Source organism: Plasmodium malariae (assembly GCF_900090045.1).
Source record: "Plasmodium malariae genome assembly, chromosome: 3".
Lineage (NCBI taxonomy): Eukaryota > Apicomplexa > Aconoidasida > Haemosporida > Plasmodiidae > Plasmodium > Plasmodium malariae.
The window spans coordinates 918,121-933,887 of NC_041777.1; the positions used below are offsets into that span (position 1 = coordinate 918,121).

At 28.5% G+C, this 15,767-nt stretch overlaps 5 protein-coding genes across 5 annotated transcripts; 4 read left to right on the forward strand and 1 right to left on the reverse strand.

Moving 5' to 3' along the window:
* Nucleotides 1–1,075: 1,075 nt before the first annotated feature.
* On the forward strand, nt 1,076–1,869 carry PmUG01_03028200 (conserved Plasmodium protein, unknown function; the record flags this gene model as incomplete). The annotated part of the gene is made up of 3 exons (XM_029008916.1): nt 1,076–1,220; nt 1,488–1,550; nt 1,763–1,869. The coding sequence occupies 3 exons, from the start codon at nt 1,076–1,078 to the stop codon at nt 1,867–1,869; spliced, it is 315 nt and encodes a 104-aa protein (XP_028859496.1).
* Nucleotides 1,870–2,949: 1,080 nt separating this feature from the next.
* PmUG01_03028300 (V-type ATPase V0 subunit e, putative) lies at nt 2,950–3,610 on the reverse strand (the record flags this gene model as incomplete). Its single annotated transcript, XM_029008917.1, has 3 exons — nt 2,950–3,019; nt 3,240–3,287; nt 3,492–3,610. The coding sequence occupies 3 exons, from the start codon at nt 3,608–3,610 to the stop codon at nt 2,950–2,952; spliced, it is 237 nt and encodes a 78-aa protein (XP_028859497.1).
* A 1,847-nt stretch (nt 3,611–5,457) lies between these two features.
* On the forward strand, nt 5,458–6,138 carry PmUG01_03028400 (conserved Plasmodium protein, unknown function; the record flags this gene model as incomplete). The annotated part of the gene is made up of 1 exon (XM_029003024.1): nt 5,458–6,138. The coding sequence occupies one exon, from the start codon at nt 5,458–5,460 to the stop codon at nt 6,136–6,138; it is 681 nt and encodes a 226-aa protein (XP_028859498.1).
* A 3,001-nt stretch (nt 6,139–9,139) lies between these two features.
* PmUG01_03028500 (PelOta protein homologue, putative) lies at nt 9,140–10,363 on the forward strand (the record flags this gene model as incomplete). Its single annotated transcript, XM_029003025.1, has 1 exon — nt 9,140–10,363. The coding sequence occupies one exon, from the start codon at nt 9,140–9,142 to the stop codon at nt 10,361–10,363; it is 1,224 nt and encodes a 407-aa protein (XP_028859499.1).
* Nucleotides 10,364–12,497: 2,134 nt separating this feature from the next.
* RALP1 (rhoptry-associated leucine zipper-like protein 1, putative) lies at nt 12,498–15,179 on the forward strand (the record flags this gene model as incomplete). The annotated part of the gene is made up of 1 exon (XM_029003026.1): nt 12,498–15,179. The coding sequence occupies one exon, from the start codon at nt 12,498–12,500 to the stop codon at nt 15,177–15,179; it is 2,682 nt and encodes an 893-aa protein (XP_028859500.1).
* Between the last annotated feature and the right edge of the window lie 588 nt (nt 15,180–15,767).

Sequence of the window (15,767 nt, forward strand, 5' to 3'; positions counted from 1 at the left end):
TAATCAGAAAAGATGTGTGGATGCAATATGAGCTAAAATGAATTTATTATTGCTTTTAGTGTTCGAGAGCAAATATGGGTATGTTTGTATGTATGTAAAAAGAAACACAGTTTCATAATATTTTTTTTTTTTTTTTTTTTTTCATTCCCTTGTAGCTGTTGCCCAACGCAATGGGTGTACAAAAAGTAAAAGGGAAAAACTTACATATACAAAGAATGAGCGATAATATATATTATGAGCTGCATATCAGGAATAAGTACAATATATTAAGAAAATGTTCACCCCGTAAAACGCATGTACATATGGTTTTGACATGACTTATCATGTGATAAATGATATTCTCGGGTTTCAAAAACATTGATATAAAAGAAAGAGCATACAAAGAGTAACGGTTCTAATTCAATACATATCATTGTAGTAATGATTAGAAAAAAAAAAAAAAAAATAAATAAATACTATCACAAATTTAAATCATTTTGTAAGAATGAATGTTATTAATTTTTTTTTTTTTTTTTTTTATTTTAACCTCAGTTAAAAAAAAATAGTTATATTCTTACGATATAGTATATGCTACACGTGTATGTATATATGTATGTATATATGTTTGTATATATGTATGTTTGCATGAACTTGTTTATACGTATGAAGTAATTACCGAACAAAATTTTAATTTTTTTCGAAAAGCCAAAGCGAAAAATACAAACTGGCAAGAATAATGACGTGCATGTTATATTCGTATATACAGATTAGAAAGATTTAATTTAAAAAGAAAAAGGCATTATATTATTAATGCTTTACTAATACAAGCCCAGGAAAAGAAAAAAAGGGAAAAAAATACAATAAACGGTAAGAAGTAGTAAGCGGCAAGCATTGAATTGCAAGCAGTGAATAGCAAGCAGTAAACAGAATCTGGAAGCAGCAAAGAACATTTACGTTTACCTATTTAGCATAAGGAAATAGTAATATTTATTTCCAAAAAAACAAAAAAAAAAAAAAAAAAAAAAAAAAAAAAAAAGAGTACAATCTTTTCACTTTTTTAATTTTCATGTCCTTTTTGAGAGTTGTAATTTTACAAATGCAAAAGAATATATCGGAAAACGGAAATCAAAATGATTTGATGAAAGAGAATAAACCAGATGGGAAATCGAATGATTTAAATGACGATAACATGTACATATTTGATGAGCCGGATGACGAACTGGAAGAATTTGAGGAAATGGGTATACACTTCTATTCTCACAATATGCACACATGCGTACGTACAACGTGCCCACGTGTTATTATGTACATGTTTATTTGCCCATTGATTCATGTTAGCTGTGCGGACGCAGTGAATATACCGAAATAGATGAGGCACTATAGTGATGCAGTAAATATATATGCATGGATATATATATATATATATATATATATATATATATATATATATGCATATATCCATTTATTATTTTTTGATTACTTCTTTTCTCATTCGTAATTTTCATTAGGCAGTATAGCTTTGAATGTGGACACAGATTTGGAAAACTGGGAAGAGGACTGGGGGGCAGTAGGTTTGTACTGAAACTAATTCGTAGAGCCGAGTGTGAAGGGGGTGTACTCACTTGTGTGTGTGTATGTACGTACGTACTAATATACATATGTGTATATGTATGGACACATTACACGCATTAACAACTGTCTGGAATGTTATACAACTGTTATATTTTGTCCAATTTTTTTTTTTTTTTTTTTTTTATTTCTCTTTTCCTCCTTCCGCATTTAGGCTGGGATGATGATGATGACGATGATGATAAATTTATTTTAAAAGTTGAATCGGAATTGCAGAAATTTAAAGCCAGTTTAGATGCCGAAAAGGACGTGCCAAAATAAGCACATATATATATATATATTTCGTAGTACAAATAGTAAATGGGTCCCATGAGGAAATTGCAAAAGGGGAAACTACATCCCTATTATATGTGAGTATATGTATGTATGCACGCACGCACCAACACAAATCTATATGCACATGGGTATATATTTATATGTGTATGTATATATGTGTATGTATATATGTGTATGTATATATGGGTATGTATATATGTGTGTGTATATATGTGTATGTATATATGGGTATGTATATATGTGTGTGTATATATGTTTATACTTATATATCGTGTCGTGCAAATTGGTAGGAAACTACGGTTAGCAGTTGTGTTAAATAGTAGGCGCATTTTATAACTCCATGTAATTATGCATAATAGATTTTTTTTTTTTTACGTAAATATGATTGTATATTTATTTTCGCTATATTGAGTCGTGCTTTCATTTTTTAGGAGTGTAATCAAAAATGTAATGCAAATAATTTTGCCATGGGCTTTTGAAATTAAAAAAAAGAAAAATACTAAAGAAAAATAATAAAGAAAAAAAAAGAAAAACAATAAAGAAAAAAAAAGAAAAACAATAAAGAAAAAAAAAGAAAAATAATAATAAAAAAAACAAAACAAAATAATTGCTTTTTACTTACTATACTGCTTTATCTGCTTAGTTGTAAAAAGTTTAAGGGAAAAATTATTCTCATTCGTGTGTGTTATTGTATTTTATATTTTAAAATAAATCGCCAAATTTTAATGCTCTTCTTTTTTTTTTTTTTTTTTTTTTTTTTTGCATTTTACGCATTACAAACAATAGAACATAAAGACATTTTTATTTTTCTCATTTTATAAAATTTTTTTTTTAAAGAGCAATTTATTTATAGGTTGTTTAAAAGTGGACAAAAAAAAAAAAAAAAAAAAGAAAAAATGTAAAAGTGATACATGGGTACGTACATATGTATGTAAATATATGTATGTATATACACATACATGTGTGTATATATTTACGCGTGTATAGGTGTGCTTTACCGCAAATGCAAGATGTTGTTCTCATGTAAAGCACGTAATTCTTCTGTCCATGTTTGGCATGTTCTTTTTATTCTTTTATAACTCTCCGCTGTGGGGAAACCATGGGATTTAACTGAGATATGTAAACACAAAACCAACTGAGGAGAAAAAACAAAGCAAAAAATTGAATGGAAAAATATAGCAAAAAATAGAAAGAAAAATCAAATGATCAGACGGATAGCGGATAATGATAGCGACAGAAAAGAACAGCATTAATTCACGCTTATATGTGTATGTATATGTACACATGTGTACATAAATGTGTGTATGCTTATTATGTATGTGGTAAATGTAATTCCCATTTTTCGTTCAGCTTACAATATCCATAGACAAAATACCGCCAGAGAAACTAGCGTGATAATTAATCTATTTGAAAAAAAAAAAAAAAAAAAAAAAAAAAATTACTTATATATGTACATTTGTGTATATTTCATTTTTCTACTTTTCTACTTTTCTACTTTTCTACTTTTCTACTTCTCTATTTTTCTACTTTTCTACTTTTCTACTTTTCTACTTTTCTACTTTTCTACTTCTCTATTTTTTTTTTTTTTTTTTTTTTTTGAAGTCTACTTAATCATATCCATCCGTGAAATTTTTCCATCTCTTGCAAAAAAAAGGCAAAAGAGAATGCACGAAACAAACCAAATAATTAAATAAATAAATGTTCCAGTTGAAATGTTACTATCCATCCTATGAAGGATAAAAAAAAAAAAAAAAAAAAATGAGGAAATAACAAAATGGACATGACTATGTGAAGAGTTGTTTGCTTGAGAGCTCATGTTCTCACGTTATATAATACGTATACATATAAACATTATAAACACCTACATACACGCACACGCACACGCACACACACACGCAAACATATAAAAGCATATACATAGCAACATGTACATATAAAATGATATAACTCGAGTTTTGCTAAGTATGACGTGGATGAGAAATGCTATTACTTTTCATCAGTCTACAACGAGGAAATAAAATAAAATAGAATAAAACTGAATAAAAGTAAAAGATATCACGGATGAGGGGTCAGGCTACTTGGACTGTTTGTGAGAGCTGATATATTTATGTCAAAGGGTTTAAAAATAAAAAAAAATCAGCCTGTTTTATAAAATATTCAAAGAAAACATGATTTAAGGAAACATGATATATTTTTTTGCTTTTTTATTTTTTATGTAAAGAAAAAAAGAAAATTCCAAATGAAATAAGTATTCTTTTACATATCTTCTTTATCTTTTTTTAACATAAGAAGAAACCCGTGTGCAAAGGAAAAAGATGGAAAAAAAAAAAAAAAAAAAAAAAGAAAGGCTATTAATCATATATATGTACATATGTATATACGCATATATATATGTACGTATATATGTATTATATATATATATATATATATATATATATATATATATATTTATTTATACATTTTATATGCTCTACTTCGCGATGACAAAAATAAAACATACGTTTTAACTGTTTTTCCAATTTGTAATATTGCAATGTTGATTTAATGTTTTAAATTTATTAGTTTTACATGTTTTCCTATCTGAGTGGACGTGCAAACGAACAAAAATTGGGCATGAAAAAATGGGGAGTGGGGAGTGTAATGACGAATAAGAAAAATGGTAAGTGATAGGCAATTAGTGGCAAATGAGAAGAGGAGTAAAGCGATGTCAGAATTAATAAAAGTTAACAAAATAACAGTAGCTATATGATGAAAGAATAAATAATTGTATACCTTAAAAGAAAAAAGGAAAAGAGGAACTTTATTTTATTTATTTTTTGTTTTTCTACTCTTATATTTATTATTTACTCATTTTACATTTAATATATCTGATTTTTTTTCATTTTATATTTTTTTTTTTTTTTGTGCTAGTTTTTTAAAAAAAATATAAAACAAAATCAAATCAAATAAAACAAAATCAAATAAAACAAAATCAAATCAAATAAAACAAATCAAATCAAATAAAACAAAATCAAATCAAATAAAACAAAATCAAATCAAATAAAACAAAATCAAATCAAATCAAGTCAAATTTAAAAACAAATATGAAATTCAAATCAGAATATAAATTTAATTTAAAATGACCAATTCTCCAACCCCCCAAAAAAAAAGAAAAAAAAAAGTGTTCTTCATAATTTGAAAAAAGAACGTGTTCATTTAACTTACAAGCATTATGAATAAAAATGTATGTTTATCAATATACACTTTATCGTAAATAATAAAAATAAAATAAAATAAATAAATAAATAATTCTTTTTTGAAATTTCCAAAAAAAGGATAGGACAGAATATATATATATATATATATATGCGCAAATTTTCAGCGTGCTAACGGGAACAACGTTGCGCTTTGTTTGTTGCCATTTTCCGTAAGTAGCTGAATATTTGAAAAAAAAAAAAAAAAAAAAAACATATATATATATATATATATACATGTACGCACGTATGTACGTGTTCCTACATGTGTGTATACGCAGACTGTCGAAAGAGTTGTAACCCAGCTTGGTCTGATGTCGAAAAGTGAGAAAATGTTAAAATGAAAGAAAAAATGTACGATAAAAATGACAGAGTTATAAAAAAGCACAAAGTAAAAACAAAACACAATCATAATCGGCATCGTAGCCATCTTAATGAAAAAAAAAGGAAAGGTGCAGAAAAAAAAAAATGTAAAACAAAAAATAATGATGGTAACGATGATAGCGATGATAGCGATGATAGCGATTGTGACCACTGTGACCCTGATGTGGCAGCGAACAAATACGTTCGTAAGGATAATGAAAAAAACATATCAAGAAGAAAATTAAAAGAAAAATATAAGCAAGGCACAAATATATATACCGCGAACAGTAATAGTAGGAGTAGGAGTAATAATAACAGCCGCAGCAGCAATGTTGCAAGGAAGAAACACGATGTGTCTTATAATTCGTTTGACTATTTTAGTAAAGATATTTTCGAAAATAAATTATCCCCAAATTATATTAATGAAGAGAAAATGAAATATGAAAAGGATGTTTTTGAAAAAGCATATGGCTTAACGTTATATAACGATATAAGTTACGATAAGTTTTTATTTGAAAAACGTAAGGAGGATGAAAAAGTTGACAATAACTCTGAACAACAGATAAGTAGAAAGAACTATGAATGCTATAGTTGTAAAGCTAAAAATGTGTACTCAAATGTACAGTGTTACAAATGTAAAAAGCTCAGGAAGGCATAGTTGATTTGTCACACTATATATATAAGAAGCTAATAAAATAAATACACATGTACTGGTTTATGGCATGTGTATATATGTGTATATGTACATGTAACTTGTTGGTAATAAAGGTTAGTCATCTTCACATGTGTGTGCAAAAAATTTTAATCGTTCGGATTTTTTTTTTTTTATTAAGTTAAAAGGGGGAAAGAGAAACATTCTCAGTGTTTCTGAATTGTTATGTTATATTTTAAGTAAAACCAACTACCTCGAAATTTGTTCCGTTGTGATGTTTATTGTTTAAAGGGTCTTTTTAAAGAGGTTTCCATTTTTGAATTAGCAGTTCCTGGGACTAGACAAAAGAAGAAGAAGAAGAAAAAAAAAAAAAAAAAAAAAAAAAAAAGTTAAGCAAAATAAAAACAATGAATGGTAAGTTTTAAATTGTATTTTTGAAATAATAAAATATAGTTAATTTAGTCGGAATAATTGTGCTTTCCATCCATTCATTTGTTTGTTTTATCCGATCGTCTTGTAAACATATTTTGATGATCATATAAAATTATAAAAAATATAACACTAGGCTTTTTATTAAATATCTTTAACGACCCAAATGCATATATAACAGAAGATAAAAAAAAAAAATAAAATAAAAATATATCGTTATGGTTTACTTTTTTTTGTTAACTTATATATCCCATTAAAAGGGAACGAAATTGTTTCATTGTGAATTAAAAATATGGAACAAAATTTGTTTACGATGTAGATAAAAGTTTTCCTCCATTCCTGCTGATAAAATATGAACAGTTCATATTTTCCAGAATATGTTAGCAAAAACAGACAAAATTCAGAGGATTAGAGAAACGCGTAAAAAAAAATAAAATATATATATACGTTTGTACGTATGTATGTATGTATATATGTATGTATGTATATATGCGTGTATATATATATATATATATATATATATATATATATATTTATTTATTTATTTATTTTTATTTATTTTTTTTTTTGTGGCAACAAGTGCAGAATAAAAATTTATAGCTAGCCAAAAACGTTTCACTATAATTCTTTCGTATTTTTATGTGTACATATAAGGGGAAGGAAAACATGCCTTGAGGAAAAAATACATGTACAGTGTATGTGTATAAGTGTTCACACGTTTTTATATTCGCACACGCACTCACACACACACACATACACAAGTTTGTTCACTAGTGTGTATAATTAATTGGTGTATGTTACATATGACTGTACAGAAATAATGTGTGTAATAATTATATGGAAAAAATATAAAACCCCATAATATATATTCATCAAACGAATGGTTCATGTTAACATATTGTAGAAGGAAGAAGAAATAGGAAGGTTATTTTGTTTTCTATTAAAAATTTTACTTCTGCTTTATTTTTTCATATATTTCGGAAATAATAGTAGGATGGATATTCTACCTTTTGCTGAACGTAGAATGGTTACATTATATACATACATACATACATATTTATGTACATATGCATGTACGTATGTATGTACATATGGTGTGGTGATTTGTGTTATTAGCTTGGCATATATCCCCAAATGGTTAAAGTTAAAATGATCAATTTTTATCGATGTTAGAACATTGGAGGGGGGGGGGGAAAGTACGCACACACATGTGTACACAATTGTAAGTACACATGTGTATATGTGTATTTTTATTTTATTTATTTATTTTTTTTATTGTGCTGTGTATATTTTCCTTCCCAAAATATTTAAGCATTTTAAAGAATTGCAAGTAATGAAGTTTACAAATTGAACTCTCATATTGTACATGGGCTTATTTTAAAAGTATACACTCCTTTATTCTGGGTGTTCTGGTAAAAGTTATATCTCATTTTACAATATTTGCACATTCCAATCTTTCTTTTAATCCTTGCCTTCACAATAAAAATAGACATTTATTTTTTAAAATGAAAAAATGTTTATTCTACTACATAAGATTAGCTAAAAAATATATTACATAAAAAAAAAAAAAAAAAAAATTATATTCTTTCACAAAAATGAGAAGCATGAAAATTATCCTGAAATATAAGCATATTTACTACATGCGCAAAAATTAAAAAGGAAGCAACTTCATCCCGTTGTCACTTGTAAAACTGAAAAGTACTCACACCCATCGAGTAATTTATATATATAAGTATAAGTACTTATATAACGTACACATATCTGTGCATATACCATGTATATAAAATTAAATTTGTGAGGACATAGGAACACGCAAGCGTTGCCCATGGTACTATACTATTTTTGTATCAATTATTTTATGCATTTTGATAATACTATTTTTTTGCGTGGAAAAAGAAAGCAAAAATTTATAAATAATAAGTACATTAAAAGTAAATAAAAAAAAAAATATATATATAAAAAAAAAAAAAAAAAAAAGGGGAAAGAAAGGTTGTATGTTGGAATCCTTTTTATAAGAGGTAAATATTTTATTGCACAAAATTTTATAGATAAATATAATTCAATTGGGAGGTGGGGGTGTTCAATAGGGCACACAAATACGTACATATATACATATATGTAAGTATGCATGTACATACGTATATACGTATATGTATGTATGCATGTGCGTACGTATATACATATATACATATTATGCACATCTTTGTACGAGTACCATACATTTTCGCACAGCGAATATATGGCGAATGCGGGAATTATATCAACAATGTCAATGTGGAAATTTTTTTTTTTTTTCTTAAATTAAGATCAAGGGCGCTGAACATAGAGCAAGCGCGTAGAGGTACTACTGTGTTATATGTTATATATTGCGCGTAGGTGTAATATTATACGTAAATTTATATATGTACGTATGTATGTTCTTATGTATACATGTATGTATGTACGTATGTGTGTTCTTATGTATGCATGTATGTATGTACGTATGTATGCTTGTATGTAAAGCGCGTACATATGTAACTTTTATCGTGCGCATTTTCCGAGCATGAAGCTGCTATACAGAAAAAGAGACGGCAATGAAATGACTATATCCCTCCTTTTGGAGGAAGATGATGATTTATGGCACTTGTATAATTTAGTAAGCATGAATGACGAAATAGAGGCTTTCACTTCAAGAAAAGTTTATAAAGAGATAGGAAACAATTCATATGTTACAGAAATAAAGAAGATGGTGTTAATTTTATGTATTACTAAAATAGATTTCGATTCAGTAAATAATAACCTGAGGGTGTCAGGTAAAAATGTGAAAACCAATGACTTTGTTAAAATAGGTCAATACCACACTTTCGATATAGGTATAAATGAGAAAATAAAAATCGTAAAAAAGAATTGGGATAATATATATAAAGAGAAATTAGAAGAATGTACAAATATAAAAAAGTGTGCAGAAATTGGTATTTTGTTAATTGACTGTGGTCATGCAAATATGTACTTACTTACAGAATATTTATATAAAAATATATTTACAGTTAATAAAATAATTCATAAAAAAAAAGAAAAAAAACATAACAACAATTCTTTATATAAAAAATCATTAGAAAAATTCTTTAGTGATGTGTTAAATAATTTATATCAAAATATAAATTTTGAAAAAATGAAATGTATTGTCTTCGGTGGTCCAGGTTTTTATAAAAATGATTTCTTTGATTATATATATGAAAAATCGGATGTAAAAAATAATAAAGAAATATTAAGCATTAAGCATAAAATAATTATTGTAAAGACTTCTAGTATTTATAAAAATTCTTTAAACGAAATTTTAAATGATGAATGTATGAAGAAAAAAATACTTAATATGAAAGTTGTATCTCATGTTAATATTCTTAACAAATTTTACAAAATATTTGAAAAAAACGAAGAAAAAGTATGTTACGGATATAATGAATTAAATTATGCTGCCTCTGTTAATGCAATCGATTCGTTATTAATAACTGATAAGACATTTAGAAATTGCGATGTGAATCGTAGAAAAGAATATGTTAAAATGATTGAAAACGTTAAAAAATTTGGAGGAAGTGTCTATATATTTTCTGATAATCATACATCAGGCGAACAGTTAAATGCCTTGTCAGGTATAGCAGCTATTTTGAAATTTCCCATTTTTTTTGAAAACAGTACGGAGCAACATGATAATAATAATAAACATGAGGGGGACGAATATGAGGACGAGCTAACTTTAGAGCAATGCCCGTGGGGGCATGTACAGAAGAGGGAGGATGCCCACACGTGCAATGATTTTATGTGATACAAAAAATGAACACGAGTGTGTGGGTGGGTGTGTGCGTGTGTGCGTGTGTGTGTTTACGTGTTTGTGTGTTACTTTGTTTTTTTTTTTTTTTTTGTGGGAGAAACGAATTACTTTTCCTTTTTTTTTAATACAAGGGGGGGAAGTCTACTGTACAGTTTGCTTCCATCCCATAAGGTAAATAAAAGCATTAATTTATGAATCCTACAACACGTCCTTTTTTTTACCTACAAAAAGCCGTTCTCCTGTACAAAAGGAGAACGTTTAATTATTGTGTGCATACAGGATTATTCAACATGGTACATACGAGTTTTTTTTCTTTTTTTTTTCTTCCATTCTGGTATATTAAACTGTTTTAAAGGAGCCCTCCATTGGTAAGCGCTTGATTTTGTTAAGTCATTTTTGCATCATACATTTATTTATTAATGTATTAATTTATTAGCCTATTAACTTATTAACTTATTAATTTATTAGCCTATTAACTTATTAACTTATTAACCTATTAACTTATTAACTTATTAATTTATTAACCTATTAACTTATTAACTTATTAACTTATTAATTTATTAATTTATTAATTTATTAATTTATTAACCTATTAACTTATTAACTTATTAATTTATTAGTTTATTAATTTATTAACCTATTAACATATTAACCTATTAACTTATTAACTTATTAACCTATTAACATATTAATTTATTTAATTATTTATTATTATTTTTTTTTTTTCGTTGAATAGTTAAAATTTTTTTTTTTGTAAAATTGTTTAGAGATATTACAGTTAAAAATTAGTACCAGAGGCTTTTTCTACCATGTCTTACTTTACTCCCCTACATAACATTAGTCTTCGTATATATCCTTTTAATTTTGTTACACAGCTTAACATTTGTTTAGCATTCTGTTGAGCAGGTAAGCTTCTGAGCTTTATCGTCCCTTAGCTGTATGTAATCATCTTTAGTTCTATTTTTTTCGTCATACTTCGTCTTGAGTTACACTTCTTTCTTCTTTCTTTTTTCTTTTTTCTATTTTTTTTCTATTTTTTTTTTTTTTTTTTTTTTTTTTTAGCACTACAACAAAAGAAGAATTAGACAGTTTGTCTGTTATATACATGAATGTGTGTACTGTTTAATTTCTGTGTTATTAATTGGCCTCTTTCATTTGGATAATTATTATTTATTTCATTCCCTTACGTCATGAGCGTTATATCGCCATGTTTGTCTTTTTTGTGTCTTCTTTTTAATTACTCTATTGGGAAAAATAACATATTTTCTTCAAGTTGATTTGAAGTTATTTGCGGTTCGAATTGATATGAATTGATATGAATTGATTTGAATTGATATGAATTGATATGAATTGATATGAATTGATATGAAGTTATCTGCGGTTCGAATTGATTTGAATTGATTTGAACTTTATATGAAGTTGCCTTCAATTTGACCTGAAGTATGTGTGCATTTCTGAACAGTGCATAAAAGTGCTTATTTTTACCTGAACAAAAAAAAAAAAAAAATAATAATAATAATAAAATAAAAAAATAAAAAATAGAAATTGCAACGTGTAACATAGCTATTTCGTTATTGCTTCAAATAAAAAAATAAACAGAACAGAACAGAATTGAACAAAACATGGGAGTAAAAGTTAGTGAAGTAAAACTTAGTGAAGTAAAACTTAGTGAAGTAAAACGTAGAGAAGTAAAACGTAGAGAAGTAAAACGAAATGGTTACTTAAATATGTATATATGTATATATATGTGTTTATTAGTGTATGGATATATATTTAAGTACGTATAAACGCTTATGTCTATACATGTAAGTATATATGTATACGTGTCTATTGTCCAAGTACTTTGAAAAATTTTCATTTCTCATATCCTAAATGAAAATTGCGGTTATTCTTCTTTTGCAAACCCCTTTCTCAGAAGCGCGATAAGAAAAAAAATATATATATATATATATATATATATTAGTCGCGTATATACGTATATATGTATGTATTTATATATGTACATGTGCGCATGTGTGTACTGGTTCGAGTAATCATTTTTGCACCCCGTATAAAAGTCTGTTCACCATTAAACGGTTTGCACCTTCAGTGGCGGTTTGTTCGTTAAACTTTTCTGTTACTGAATAAGATGAAAATCCTAGTATATTTAATTTACTTTCACGTGTTCATAAATACATATATTTTTCTTAGACCTTCTAAGGGCAAAAATATACCAAAAAAAAATAGCTTAAACGAAAAGAATGAAACACATGCTAAAGATGTGAGTGTGCTAAGTCAAGAAGAACTTCCTAAGGAGGAAGTAGCAAGCGATGCAAAAATGTACAAGTGCTTTATTACTACAAAAAATAATGGTAATAAAATGGAAACAGGGGAAGGCGGAAGTGAAGTTAAGGAAATAGTAACTGTGGAAGGGCTACAGCTACAAGCAGGGGAACTAGGAGGAGGAAAGAGGGGCAAGGAAACAGGTGCGCAAGTGGGTACTCAAGAAGGTTTGCAGGGAAGTGTGCATGGAGGGGCGCAAGGAATTAAGGGAGAAGCTATTCAAACAGGAACACAAGGAGCTGGGCAAGGAAGTAAGGGAGAAGCTATTCAAACAGGAACACAAGGAGCTGGGCAAGGAAGTAAGGGAGAAGCTATTCAAACAGGAACACAAGGAGCTGGGCAAGGAAGTAAGGGAGAAGCTATTCAAACAGGAATACAAGGAGCTGGGCAAGGAAGCAAGGTAGAACGTATGCAAAGAGGAATACAAGAAGCTGGGCAAGGAAGCAAGGTAGAACGTGTGCAAAGAGGAATACAAGAAGCTGGGCAAGGAAGCAAGGTAGAACGTATGCAAAGAGGAATACAAGAAGCTGAACAAGGAAAAAAGGTAGAACGTATGCAAAGAGGAATACAAGAAGCTGGACAAGGAAAAAAGGGAGACAAGGAGGAAGACGCGCAAGAAGGTAATGAAGAAGATGCGCAAGGAAATGAGGAAGGAGTTGATGAGGTGGATGAAGGGGAAAATGAAGACGGTGGTGAGGGGATAGATGAAACATACGACGAACAGTTGGAGGCAGAGGAGGGGGATAGAGAAATTGCTGACAAGGAAGAGGTAGATATGGAAGCAGCTTATATAGAACAGCAGGAGTTGAACGAAATGAAAGAAGCGAAATCTAAGGTGGTGGACTCTGAAGATTTAAGTAACGACACAAACGGAAATGGTAGCAACGGGTATTCCACTAGCGTAGGAAGTAATGGTGAAAGTAGCAAAGAAAGTATCAACAGACGCAGTAACAGACAGAGAAAAAGACAAAGGAATAGAAGAAGAAATAGGAAAAGAAATAGGCGCAGAAATAGAAGCAATAGTAAACGTAATAACAATGCGTCATCCTATAAAATAAAAAAGAATATATTAGAGGGTAAAAAGAGTATCAATGGAACAAGTAATTTAAGAGATATTGAAAATCATAGGTATACAAATGTAGTAAACAATAAAAACGAGTACACTTCGATGGATAGTAACGAAGCAATATATGAAGAAAGAAAACAAAAAATTTTACTAATCCATTTGCTAAAAAATATAAAAGATCTCTTGTATAGACAAAAGAAAAATTTTAATAATTTCTTGTCATTCCTAAGTGAAAATTATGCAAGCTACGAAAAATTTAACTCCGTCAGAAAAAATGTTAATTTTATAAATAGTGGACGCTACAATAGCGGTGGTAGTTATAGTAGTGATAAGAGAAATGTGGGAAACACACAACAGGTAGGGGAAACAGGAGACGACTACCTGTCGGAATCCTTCCTCAGCTTGAGTGATAAGCAGTACACGAAAAAAAATGGTATGAGCAATGTGTCCGTTAAAAATGTTGGTAATAAGTACAAGAATGAAAGTGAAACGTTAAAAAGTGAAATTTATGACTCGAGGGAGCTAGAGGAAGAGGAAAACGACCAAGTTGATGATAAAAAGGAAGACGATATACAAGACGACGAAAGTAATGATGATGTATATGATAAGAAAAAGGATCCCAAGAAATTTGGACAAATAAAAGAAATGCTTCAAAAAGTTTTAGAAATAAAAGATTTAACAGATAAGCAAAAGGAGTATTTAAAAGTAATTATAAAAGTATTAGAACTAGAAGATGATTTATTAAATAAGGAAAAATTACAATTAGAATTAGATAAAAATATCATCAACTTATTAATGGGTAAATCAAATGAGCTAAGAAATATTGCTGTGCAATTAAGTAAAGAAAAAGGGGAAAACGAAGGTTCACAACGAGTAGATTTAGCTCAGAATATTGTTTCTAATTTATTAAATTTTTCTGTTGAATTAAAGAATACAGGTAATATTGTTTATAATAATATGCAAGGACAAGGAGAAATGCTACAAAATGTGGAAAAAAATATACACAAAGCGGAGGAGCAGTTGAAAAATGTGCGCGTGCACACTGAATATAGGAATAGGGATACCCCGAAGGAAGACCCGAGTGATGACCATCCGAGCGATGATGATAATCCCAGTAATGACAACTCAAGTGATGACAATCCAAATGATAATAACACTGATGGAGTCAAGGCAATCATTGACAATAAAGACTTTATACAGTACTGTAATGAGAATGATGAAATTTGCAAAAAATCATACTCCCCTTTAAAAAATACAAAGGGGGGTCAGTACTACGGATCAACTACTTACACTGTTAACACGCCATATAATTATAAAAAATTTAAACTGAACGAATCAATGAAAAATCATTTTTTCAACATATTCGTTAAGGAATCAGCCATGTTAAAGAAATTGTACAAGTTGCTATATGAACTTTTTTAAGATGAAAGAGTGGTGGGGGGGGAGAGACAAAAAAAAAAAAAAAAAAAAAAAAATAAATATATATATATATATATATATATATATATATATATGTATATACAAGCAGATAACAAATATGCAATAGGCGCATAATTATATACCCCTTCCCCCGCATATATAGTTATGTCTATATCATTTTATTATACTCAATTATATATCAAAGTAGGTAGATGGAATAACAAGGCGTATGCACACAGGAACATAATGATGATACCAAATGGGGTGAGCTGATAGGGAAGCATAATAAAACATATGAATGTGAAAAACTAAGATCCATTTTATTTAGCAAAAAATGAATGTAGGAAAAGGATGCGAGGAAATGGCAGCATCGTTCAGCCAACAAGCGTATATATGCATATACAACCATACACATATACGCACAAACGTGCATACAAAAGTACATTTAAAGATGTGTACATATATATGTTGTATATACACATTTGTATTTTTTTTTATCCCCTTTTGAAAAATATAGTGCGAAGAAGTGGATAACTAATATATGCACACACCAATTTATGCAAATCGTTTTTTCAAATGAACATTAGTATT